Source organism: Aricia agestis, chromosome 13 (genome assembly GCF_905147365.1).
Source record: "Aricia agestis chromosome 13, ilAriAges1.1, whole genome shotgun sequence".
In the NCBI taxonomy this organism is placed as follows: Eukaryota; Metazoa; Arthropoda; class Insecta; order Lepidoptera; family Lycaenidae; genus Aricia; species Aricia agestis.
This window is the reverse complement of record NC_056418.1, coordinates 5,801,539-5,814,568: the sequence shown is the minus strand read 5'-3', so window position 1 is coordinate 5,814,568 and position 13,030 is coordinate 5,801,539. Positions and strand designations below refer to the sequence as shown.

Here is a 13,030-nt window from a genome sequence, read left to right as displayed (position 1 = left end):
TGTAATAGCCACAAACGAAACCGAAAGTTACCAAGTAATTTATAGTATCGTATGCGCACGCGCACCTGAGCGTCCTGTTCCATAATCTCCCTGCCTTATCTCACACTATCCGCCTAACGCAATTTCCTTTACGTAATGTGTTGGAATTAAAAAGCAATAGCCAATGTAACAATGCATTGAATATTATTGCTGCTGCTGCTCTAGGGTTGGCACCTGCTTAGAGGGGCTACCTTTCGATTGGAGACAAAAGAAAGTCAGTTGCTCTCTAAAATCTTCTATCGCATTCTTTCGCATCGCTAATAATAATCTTAGAGTACCTACCACAGTAAAAATAAATCATGTAAAAATGACATATTTCATTTCTTTGAAAGATATCCTTTCTATGGTGGTTCAGCGTATTGTTAGCTGTAATAAACGTGTATGAATTATATTATTATGGCAGTTGTGTGAATGTTTTGCTTAATGCTTCAAGTGACAGACTCAATGAGATGCCCAAACGCGAAGAAGACTTTACGAATTCAATAAGCCCTCAAAGTTATGAAAAGGCATTTTGAATTTTCTATAAAATACATCAGTAGTAGCAACCCTAGCGTCTATATAGTATAGGAGCAGGGTTCATGTTATGACAGCTACATAACCGGGGGTCACAGATAAACAGACGAGGCTACAGCCTGTCTTTTTGTTTATCATACGATTATTCAATAGTTGAACGCTGGTTAAAGTGCAAACAAGAATGCAGTGACAGCTCCTTCGAGCTAAGTATAATTTGATCGGTTTTAATGCTATATTGTGTTCTACTCGTATCTCTTTCCCATTGGACAGTTGTTCTCAAAGTCCGCTAAGGTCTACGCAAGCGATACGTAAATTGTTTTTAGAAATATCTTCAGACACAATAAGGGAGACAATTTTACCAAAGACAAAACATTTTTTTTCTGGGGGTCCGCCATCAAAAAAGTTTGAGAGCCGCGGCTATAGTGCATAGGTGATAGTAGCGCTATAGCTCTTTTGTGTTATTTGTGTGATAGGTAGAGATCAAAAGCCTAATTTCTGTGTTTTGTTTGATAGGTAGAGAACAAAAGCCTAATTTCTGTGTTTTGTGTTGTAGGTAGAGATCTAAAGCCTAATTTCTGTGTTTTGTGTGATAGGTAGAGATCAAAAGCCTAATTTCTGTGTTTTGTGTGATAGGTAGAGATCTAAAGCCTAATTTCTGTGTTTTGTGTGATAGGTAGAGATCAAAAGCCTAATTTCTGTGTTTTGTGTGATAGGTAGACATCAAAAGCCTAATTTCTGTGTTTTGTGTGATAGGTAGAGATCAAAAGCCTAATTTCTGTGTTTTGTGTGATAGGTAGAGATCAAAAGCCTAATATCAGTGTTTTGTGTGATAGGTAGAGATCAAAAGCGTAATTTCTGTATTTTGTGTGATGGGCAGAGATCAAAAGCCTAATTTCTATGTTTTGTGTGATAGGCAGAGATCAAAAGCCTAATTTCTGTGTTTTATGTGATAGGCAGAGATCAAAAGCCTAATTTCTGTGTTTTGTGTGATAGGCAGAGATCAAAAGCCTAATTTCTGTGTTTTGTGTGATGGGTAGAGATCAAAAGCCTAATTTCTGTGTTTTGTGTGATAGGCAGAGATCAAAAGCCTAATTTCTGCATGTCCAGTTACCAAGATATAGTTAGATTAGACATGAATATAGTCCGTGCAATCCACGAAGACGCGCCCCACCACTTTTTGGGTGAGCATTTTTCCATTTGACCGTGACGCTTTTTCTTAATTGGTCTATTTATTGTAGTGTGCGCGTGCACTCATATGTAATTAGTGTGTACCGATAACACTCAAACATTGGTGAAAGCTTGCACACATATTATACTATAAACGATTAGGAGGAATAGTGGGGCGCGTCTTCGTGGATTGCACGGACTATAAACATTTCGTTAATCGTCTCTACCATTACAAAACTATAGTAATCTCTGATTAGATACCATCAACGATAAATTAATGTAAAAGCAATTACTTAAACAGTCTTTCGTGTAAGAATGGCAACTAATTTGTAAAAGTCTCCAAGGAATCTAAAGTAATTGTGCGTAAGGACTCTGCTCTAGGTGCGGCTCGGTGACAGTCCCCTGTCGTGGCTCGTGGGTGGACAGTCAAGGCTCCGAAATTGTGCAACACCCCCACAACACAGTATAAATAATATGCAGTAGAATATCTTTGTGCTATTTCCTACTCTACTACTATTTTGGTCATTGCAACTTTTTGCTTCAGCTTTGTTTGAGGTGGGAAATTGGAATACTACCTTCTTGGTCTCCTGTTATGTATAATGTATTTAAGCTATTCACGTCTTAGTCTAATGTCTATGATATATCATGTAGGCAACTAAAATAAACAGTAGTACAAAAAAGGCGTAGCGTGTTTAACAATTGACCTCGAGCAATTATTTAACATCTTCTGTTTTTAAATCGTTACCCAAGACAGCTTTACATGCCCCTTGGGCACCCGACACCCCTGAGATAATAATATTATGAGTGACTGGTGAGCAAGTGTCCGATTAAATCTTCGGATCGGGCGGCACGCATTAGCGTGATTTAGGACAACTTAAAGTTACCAAAGTATTTCCTATCTTAGAAACTGTACCTAGTAGTCTGTGTTGAGCAAGCTAATTTCAAGGATACGGTTATTCTACTGTGTGATATTTATGCTGTGTAGAATTAATAGAAAAACGACACATACACACGCAATTATGTCATTTGCTATGCACCAATCATGACCGTATTGGGTTCTACAGATTTGATTAATTTTACGTGTTATTAATTGAACCCAATATGGGTCAGGGGACTGTCATTTATTTCCAAGGTGTTAAAATGTGACATTGAATTCGACACAGTGATATTAAAATATTCAATTAATCTGTGCTGACAGTGGCGACGTTAGGGGAGGAGGGGGGGGGGGGGGGGGGGGGACACTGGTCGACCGGCCAGGGCGCCGGATAAAAAGGGGCGCTGAAGGCAAACAAAAGGGCGCCAATTTTTTTCAGCAATATCAGCGCATCCTGGGCGCCGAAGAAATCTCGCCCAGGGCGCTGGTAGTGCTAAAACCGGCCCTGTCTGTGCACATGTAGAGCCTCTCTGCTTTGGACCTTGATAGAAAACAATTGAGCGAAGACACGAACGCAGGTCGAATCTCGGACCGCGAACAAGTGTGTTTTTCTGGACCTGATTAAAATTTTCCCACAGTATCCGGACCCCACTTAAAACTACTTGCCGACCCCTGCTCTATAACATGCACAATCGACGTCGATCATGGCCGAAAATCGACAATGCGCTCTTCTGCACGTTCGCAATGGCTTGATTGGTGCATCTTGGGCCAACGTGAAGAGGCGGCATGATGGCCTCGTCGACGAATCATATTTTGTATTCCATACTACAGGAAAACACCATTGATGTTTTGCTTTATAAAAATTGGTAATATGTAGAATTACTTCCGATTGTTTATCGTTAATGAACACGGTCCGGCTGAAAATTGCAGAAACATCTGACAAAAGTAGCACCGTTTAATTTATTTCTTCATACATTGTAAAGTGTGTACATTATGGTGTGGAGGTCAATTTGATGTATTTTGAGCAAACATCACACATTCGCGACTTACAAGGACTTCGCTCGATGTGCGACGTTACAACAGACTTGTTATCTCAATAAAATCTGCATATTATGAAGCTTCAATGTTTAATTTTAATGAGTACCTTTCGCCGGTTGCCTTGTAAATGAGTTTCTTTCGCCGTGGCGTGCTGGTGCGCCGTGGAAAGGCAAGTGGGGTGCCGTGCGTCGATCCTCCATCATTATCCAAAACCACAAAAAGAAAAAATAAAATAATTATAATATTACTTAGGTGAAGCACGGGATGATACGTCTTGTTTATTATTATTTACCTGCATAACGTAACTATAATCATTAGAGGTGTTTATTTATGTATATATTTTTAATAGCTAGGTAGAGTAAGGCGCTGTGACAAAATATTGCGACGTGCAACTGCGCCGCAGGCTGAAAAAGAACCCCTGATGTAGACGTTCTAAAAGTGTTAATTTTTAACCAATTTGGATATAAAACTTCATTCGTTTCAGTTGTTGTAAACCTTCATTAAATTAAAAGTGTGTTAAGGACAGGTGTAGGAAATCAGGAATCTTACTAGGCTATATAGTATAATATTATAGCCTAGAAAGATTCCTGAGTATATACTATACAGCCATCTATGAACGGTTTTCTTTCGGCTAGAGAATAAAAAAGTGATATTATATTAACTCGAAATTCTCACTTTGTCCCAATGATCTGTTAGTCTTAACTGTTTTGTGACAACCTATCCTCTATCTAATAAAATATAGAAACTACACAATCTGTTCAATGCTGAGTAAAATACGATACTTACTGACGCTCAAAAATCGGTCATGGTTATTTTTTGCTCATCAAAATTTGCAATTAACGCAAAAAGTAGAGCAGTTTTTTATTTAGAAACTTTTTCAATGATCTAGTAGCAAAGGCTCTTTATCTGAGGAAAGCCGTAATCTTATAGTTTTTTTTTTTTTTAATTAAGGTCTTCAAAAGTTCTTCTTAGAAATAAGGGAAACTGATTGGATTAGTATTGAAAAAACCCCATCCAATTTTAATATTGTATTTGGCAATACGGATGTTGGACACCGTAAGTAACAGCTTTCACAAAAATTCAGAGAAATGGCGGGATATAAGTCTATGTAAGTTCTTATTTAAAGGACTTTACTTACAGCGTGGAAACTATAACTCATTAGCCATTTCATAAAACGTCTATATTTATCATTTCGATTCCTCGAAAGTCTCCCGGCTCTCCCTACGTTCAGAAATAAACATCAATTTTCAACTATGAATGGCTGTCAGTCAGTCTTCACTGCGTTGACTTAATTTAAAAACTATTCTCTCTACGATGGCTTTTTCTGTCTTCGCTCGATCGACCAAAGTAATTAAGTATAAACAATGCACAATAGAAATATTTGATTGATTGGATTTTATTGACCTTCAGCTCAGGAGTGGGTAGTTTAAAAATAAACTCTATAATGAAGGCGGATGGTATGAAATAGAATTCTGTAGGCTATTATGCAGAAGTAATAAAAAGTCTATAGGCCTGTTGAACACTCTCGTATAGAATGGAAATCGTTAGCACTATAATAATCTAGATTCTAGATTAATCTAATGTTTTATACTTCATAAATTAGATCTAAAGTTGTTTATTTCTATGTTATGTGTTGCTGGGGGCTTTAATTAATCCTTTTTAATGCTTTATCTAAGTGGATGTTTTAAGACTAACATTATCTATGCGTTATGCATATCCAAATCTTTGCAATCCAAATTGTCAAAATCTGGCGACCATCAGTAGCATCCTCTTAGATAGTAGTGTACATTACACTACCATCTAAGACGATCTCTGTCTGAGGCTGTCACATCATGCAATCCTTAATGTCCTTTAATCAACTCATCATATTTTTTATTTTGGACCACCTTCCCACCGCTGTATCTCCTGTGTTCTGTGTCGTCGAGATCGACTCATTCGCTTCACACAAACTTGTGAGGCAAATCATCCGTCAGTAGCATTCCCAACCGTTTTTTTCCTTCGCCCTTGTATGATATTCCAAGTATCCAAAATTCCCGGAAACGCAATTAATAAAGCTGTAGGCGATTAATTAACATTGTCAGTCAGATATTAATTCCCCATTGTTCTGCCGGTCAACTCCTAAACTGGCAACCTTCGGCGTTTGCATTGTTTCATATTTTGTCAACATTATTGTCATATTGTCAGCCTCGTGAGGTGATCGACGGGGGAGAAAATCGCTTGATTTTCGTGAAATGCCTTTCTTTGTAAAGCCAAGTCTAAGAATCCGTCACTGAAAATACTAGTTACAAGTTACTTTCATTAAGCGACATCTTTCTTTAATGAAACCAAGTTTATAAATCCGTCACTGAAAATATTAGCTGTTAGTTGGAAATATGTTTCCAATGTTGGTTAGGGCAATGCAGGCTGATCGCCTTATGTCAGACAATAAGGCGATCAGCCTGCATTTCATAAAGATGATCCGTGCGCGTCGGATGGACAATGGGTAATATGCAAAAAAAATTTCCTGGGCCTGATCTCTCTAGTTACGCTTTAAGGATTATCAATTGAGTGAGCAATAGTCACTAAAAAGCAGAAAACTGCCGTCACTTCGTAGTTATAGGATTCGTCAAATGTCTCCAATTTTCTAAATTACCCAAAAACCCAAATGTTTTTGGGCTTGAGCGCTACAAATTGTATAATTTTTTAAATAAAAATCTCTTTGTTTTCTTTAGAACTGATCAGTTAGTTCTTATGCGAAGCGAACAAACGTCCGAGCTCCGGTAGGTAGTTAAATTGTGCAATTTATAAACACAATGCACCTCCCAAGACGCAAATGCCGCGGTTCTCTCGTCGATCAGGACCTTTATGAGCTCGCGTTATTAGTCAATATGTAGTTGTTTGCAAACATCATCACATTGAGATCTATTATTGCTCCAACATTTATTTATAGAACTCTTTATTAACTATTTGAACCTTCCACTGTGATGCCAGTATCGATTCTTTCATCAGCGTTGATGGAAAAGAACCAGACGTTCTTGCTTCGGGGTACTCTGAAATATGTTAAGAATTGTGTCGCGACATTGAAGATAGAGAGGTATGTAACTAGGAAGTGTTTAATGAGACAATTTTGCAGAAAGCCATCCAGCGAGGTTTCTATTTAGAAAACTCGTAGGAATCGAATGTGATTTTTCTCAATTAATGGTCACTTTTCCGCGTCCGCTATAGCTATTAATTGCAAGTATCTAGATCGTTTATAAATAAGTGTTTGATGCTTAGGATACCATCACTAGTTTGAGTTAAGAGCTTCTAGTAAGGTCACGTTACTAAGTACTGTTGAAAAACCATAAAGATAGAAGTTCTACGAAGAGTTTATTAATCGTTGCTCTTGAATAATAATAATCATGTACCCGATTTAGGTGATTGTAAAATTATATGCAACGTTGTTATCAGCAATATTGATGTTGAACAATGAGTAATGTTGTGGTCTGTAGATGCTGATGATTGTGATGTTGTTTTTGTTCATGATGATAATGTTGATGATGTCTAACCGAAGCCCTCTCTTCCAGAAGCAGCGGGCAGCTCCGCAACACGCTGAGCCGCGCGCGCGAGCTGTGCGAGAGATGGCGCAGCGGGGGCGCTCCTCCCGCTCCGCCGCCTGACGACGAGGGCGGGGGGAGGCTAGCGCGGTGGTTCAGCGTGCGACGCGGATCCACGCACCAGTACGACATGCATACGCATGATGCGGATAAAATGCCTAAACTGCCTGAGGTATGTACCAAGTTTGTGGTGGATCGGAAGCGATTCGTTGCAAAACTTCTTGCTTACTCATGCATTTTTCATCTTGGACGTTGATGCGTTTGATGCTGACAAGATGCCGAAACTGCCTGAGGTAGGTACCAAGTTTGTGGATCAATACAATGCATTGCAAAGATTCCTGCTTCCTTATGCAATTTGCATCTTCAAGATCCCTTAAACAGCCTAACGTTTGGTGTTGCTCGTCATCAGTAAGACAGTACCTAGAAAGGTGCAGTTACCTTGGCATTACAGTTTACACACTAGTAAACTCTTTATTGCTACATACATCAAAGATTCAAATAAGGCAACTCGACAAAAAACAGGTCCGACGATGCCACTAAAACGTTGTTATGACTCGTAACTACGTAAGTTGTGCCCCACAAGATCCTATAAGATTGGGGACAAAAGTACAATCGAGTACAAAAGCCAAATCCAAAACAAATTCAAAAAACATCCTGTCATAGTTATCTTCTGCTGCCGAGGCTTAGAATTTATTGTCGTTTTATAGAGTGCGCCCCAAATGGGTCACAAAACCGTATCAATCTGTCGAACAGATCTACATTGAATGCTCTATAGTGGTAATATAAATATCGTTCACACGATTATGTGAAAAAAAAAACAACAATATATCTGTTGTCGGTCTGTCACATGCTCCCAATAGAGTCCGTAAAAAACGCATTAAGTGCTTCAATGGGGGTGGTCTATTTATCTGACTGCGGCTAATAACTTACAGATTGTAGTTCTTTATCGCATTGTGACAAAAATGTGGTCTTAAAAACGGTTATTTTATATCTTCAAACCCACTTCCAAAAGTCGCAGACTCTATCGCCGTATATTTTTTTGTAACACGAATATTTTTTGTAACACACTTTTCTTCAAAATTTTTAATCCCATTAAATTTTTTTTTATCTTTTTGATGCACCAGCAGAAGTTTCGCATCATTAACGACCGCTTTTTGAGTTTATTCTTTGACAGGAGTTAATCTGTTTATATCTTGACATCATCCAAACGAAATCGCTATTGAATAAAATATTAACTCCTGTAAAACACTCAGAAACCGGGCGTAAATAAATCAAATACAAGCCGTTAGCCTATTACATAATGGAAATGGGTCAAAACGGGAAAAAATATCCGGCCATTCACGTACCCATCACCGACCTCAGACCGTGACCAGAGACAATTATTATAATGTAGAATTATTCATTGGTGACTCACGGCCGTGCCGTCTCGCCATTCACGCTCAGTATCGTATCTGCATGATCCTGAGCAACATATAAATCTATTTAAACGTGTGATATAATGGCCGCCAGTTCGTTTATGATTTTTCCGCGTCAGTGTATTTTTAGTGTGCCGGCATGAGGACGTTGCTCGCGATTGTCCAAGTGTTACCTGTGTTAGCTCCGTGTTTACCTGTGATCTGAACCATGTTCTGCGTGAAGTTGGTGAAGGATCGAGCTCACTATGAGATGGCCATGGCGATGCTTGACGTAAGTGAAGTTGCTGACGTTCGCGGGACGCTATCCAGATTTCGTGACGCGCGTGGAAACGAGGCCGGCTGATGTAAACATTCGCTTCTAGTTTGCATAGATGCTTGTCAATATCAGTATTCTATGGATGTTCTTATTCCATAATATTGTCGTGTCATAAACGAGTCATGTTCCATCCTGGATGGATAGGAACCACGTCAAATTCTTATTGGGTAGATAAATGTACAAAAAGACAGATTTTTCTTTGATTGCGGATACTTTGCGGGATTTTGATGTGGGAGAGCCATGCTTCCGCACGAATGGGCCGGCTCGACCGGAGAAATACCACGGGCTCACAGAAACCCGGTGTGAAACAGCGCTTGCGCTGTGTTTCGCCGAGTAAGTAAGTTTACCGGAGGCCCAATCCCCTACCCTTTTTCCTTCCCTACCCTCCCCTATTCCCTTTCCTACCCTCCCCTATTACCCTATTTCCTCTTAAAAGGCCGGCAATGCACCTGCAGCTCTTCTGATGATGCGAGTGTCCATGAGCGACGGAAGTTGCTTTCCATCAGGTGACCCGTTTGCTCGTTTGTCCCCTTATTTCATTAAAAAAAAACTTACAAGCTTTCTAAGTAATTTTGTTTGTATTCTATGCGCTTTAAAGGCATGTGTGATGAAACTTTGCCAAGTTATTCGCAATGAGGTTTATAGTCAGACATTTGCGGACCACAAAATTCAAGGGTACATGACGTATTATGTCATTGACATGTGTCGTCTGTATCTTCGTTCTTATTGGTCGTTTGTAACCGTTTATTTGAATAGTCATAATAACTATACGTTAACTGAAAAAGTAAACGTTAAGTTTAACCGTCAGTTGTGATGACTTAATCGTTGTAAAAACAGCTTTATCTAACTTGTATCGTTGGTGGTTTATATTTCCGGTGTATTTAATTTTGGCATAGGTACTGGTTGTGATGGATGGTACCTTTTACCAAATTCTACCATTGTTGGGTATCCGTTTGTGCTAGGTTGTGTTTTATTATTTAAAACTTATATGAATTCAAAAAACGTTTCCTAAAGAATTATATTTCTCCCTAAAGAATTCTGCATCACCACCTAAACAATTGGTTTCATTCTACGGAACGATAGACAAAGAGACAGAATGACATACAATTAGTCTGTATAATATGTAAAAAAATATGTCAGTATTTCCATTCCTACCAATTTCTACTATGACCATAATAGCTTGGCTTGGAATGTTTTTGTTCCATCAAAATTGCATAAGGTTCTAAGAATACCTTCCCTAGTCACCCAGATTGTTAGCTATTCAAGCTATTCCACTCAAGGAAGTGCATTTTTACCTCATAACATAATACTGGTTTAATTACACTGGACAAGTATGATGAAATCCCATCCATTATTCACTTAAGCCTTGATCACACTGTTCTGCAAGAAGAAATCTAACGTAGCCTTTATGATGTGATGTATGCTATTGTCATCGTTACCACCACGACAAGAAGGTTGGATTTCCCTCGAAAAGGCCATTTGTATAAGTGAGACTAATGTTACCGAGGTTAAGTCATATAAATTAATAACATGGTCCTGGTAATTTCATCACATGCTTAAGTTTCTAAGCTAATGCGAGTGAAATCTTCTTTCGTGGATATTGTAGAAAATGATATATCGTTTCTCCACCCAGGGCACGAGCTAGTTTGCGTTCGTGTATCTCGTGTTTCCCGTAGTCCCACCTTCAGGAGCAGGAACACCGTTGGGGTTTTAGTGGGTAGTCCCGGGTGCGTCTTCCGTCCGCCCCGGGGAGTCCCACATACCTCGGTGCTCCTCCCCAGGTCCCGGGGATGCGTAAAAGCATTCCCCCAACGAAAAAAAGGGGACAAGCTACTTAGCTATTGCCAATATTATAGCTTATTCTAATAGCTAAATATAATATGTACTAGATTTAATGATAGCAATAGTTATTATAAACTGTTGGCTGTTATAAAGACTCATGATAGGCCAAAAAATATCCACCAATTTTTTTTTAATTGCGTCCCAAAGGGGTTAAAAAGGCATCAAAGTTCGTATTCCAAGCTATAAATTTTAATAACATTTGAAATCTATATATATAAAAGTGGATTTTCAATTGTGTTAGTAATGCTAAAACTCTAAAACGGCTGAACGGATTGGGCTAATTTAAGTCTTAAAATATTCGTAGAAGTCCAGGGAAGGTTTTAAAGTGACACGAGGTTCACCGGGACCGCTAGTACTCAATAATAATATTATGTCCAATAGTATTGTAATTGAATATTTGGTGCAGCAATGTTATTGAAATCGCGATGAATGAGATACCTCGCTGTTTAGCAACGCGCAACGTTTGTCCCACTTCTGGTCAATTGTTCTGTGCTCACTGCTCGTACTTGCAAATATTCATGCAAACGTGAAAAGCTGACGTGAAACAGTCAATGGTAGTTCCATAGACTTATAGCACGGTGTTAAAAGACTATTGTGTCCTCAGATAAAAATATGTTACATCCAATTTTCCGACTTTACAATCTTAAGCAAAGTTTGTATCCACAGAGATAAATCAAGATAGAACGGCTAAGCGGGTGGAGTACGCGTGTTTCAATCTTGCACAAGTGAGCAAGATTCGTTGAACGTTCATTCAGTCAGCACGCACGTCTCCACTTGATTACACCGGAGCGGTTGTGCAAAAATGCCTCATTGTGCAGTGTCTAATTGTAAAAACAGAAGTACGAAAGTGCATCGGTCAAAAGGAGGTATTTCTTTCCACGGGTAATTTTTTGTTCTAACTAAAAGCAAAGCGAAAATTGACACGAGCGATTCCTTAGCAACGCACGTGCGTCGCCGTTCTATCTTGATATATTTCTGTGGTTGTATCAGTGGGCGCTACTAGCACTCACAGTAAATAATAATCCGAAAAAAAAAATCAAACTTGTTGCCCACGTCATATCAGAATATTGACAAAGACTTTGTCAAACGTCGGACAAAACTTGTTGTTTACTGTCCATGCTGGTGCTTATTTTGAACTCCACGACTAGAACAACTTCAGAAAGCGAAGATTTCTTCAGAAACGGAAGAACTTTTCCTTTTACCGGTTTTGTCTTCAATGTTTTGGGAAATAAATAGCTCTAACTTTTATAATTTCTTTCGTGTCTTTAGTCTTTACCCTTCTTCTGTGGTGATAGTAGTGTGATTAAATATAGACTAATTAGTAGGTATGTACTGAGAAACTTCACAATATTATAATCTTTCTTTAGATTTCTTTTGCATGTCGTACAAAGATTTAATTCATAATGTCATAATTAGTCAAACAATAAAACACCAGATTTCGTTTTTCTCTACTAATTAAAATAAGATTTTCTCGTGAGATCGCTTATATAGAGTAAGAGCCAGCGACAACCAGGTCCTCGTCATTTTATAAAAGCTGAACGTTTTCCTATACAAGGTAGAACGAAACTAAGTGATAATATTTTAGGGTGTGTATGTGTCCCTTATATAAAGTTCACTGTGAAAGTAGCAGCGCTGAAAAAGCATTTTTTTTGTGATTTGTATGTTCAAGCATCCCTGTGTCATGCTCATGAGTTTGCCCAATCACAAAAGCTTAAAAAAGTTGCTCTTTCAGCGTTACTACTTTCAGAGTGATCTCTATACAGGGGACACATACACAGTACACACCCTAAAGTATTATTACTTAGTTTTGTTACACCCTATATATGACCCCTATAGAGGTAAAGACTGTGGAGTTTCGGTCGCAGTTACTTTAGGAGATTCCAGTTCTGAAGATTTACCTAACCTTCGATAATAGATCCTCAAGGGTCGCAGTGACATCAGGTCTACTTGATCTGCCTTCAGCACTAAAAAATACCTTCAATAAAGTATAAAACTCAACTTTTTTCTTATTTTCTTCGAGATTACTGCCGAAATCTCTTCTCATAAACAGGTAAACTTTCAACTGTTATAAAATGACGAAAGTCTATCGCTGGCTCTTAGGCCATCATAACATTGTTGGAGATCAAAAGTCGCAGAGAGATGAGGTTCCCTCGTGTTGACTTACGGTTATTATACAAGTGGTTCTAATTGTTAATAATTGAGTTAATGCGAACGTGAAACGTGACGAACCTATAATGATAGTGGATGGTAC

General features: G+C 38.7%; 1 protein-coding gene across 6 annotated transcripts in view; it reads left to right on the top strand.

The window, feature by feature from the left end:
- Positions 1 to 13,030, top strand: part of LOC121732985 (rho guanine nucleotide exchange factor 10) — a 57,398-nt gene that overhangs the window by 16,603 nt on the left and 27,765 nt on the right. For 3 of the 6 annotated variants that reach the window (XM_042123042.1, XM_042123044.1, XM_042123045.1), the window contains exon 3: positions 7,177 to 7,378. In XM_042123042.1, coding sequence (XP_041978976.1) covers positions 7,177 to 7,378 — 202 coding nt within the window. Of the gene's footprint in view, positions 1 to 7,176; positions 7,379 to 7,475; positions 7,500 to 8,665; positions 8,893 to 13,030 lie in introns of those variants that run through there. The other 3 variants (XM_042123043.1, XM_042123047.1, XM_042123046.1) reach the window with 3 other exon arrangements.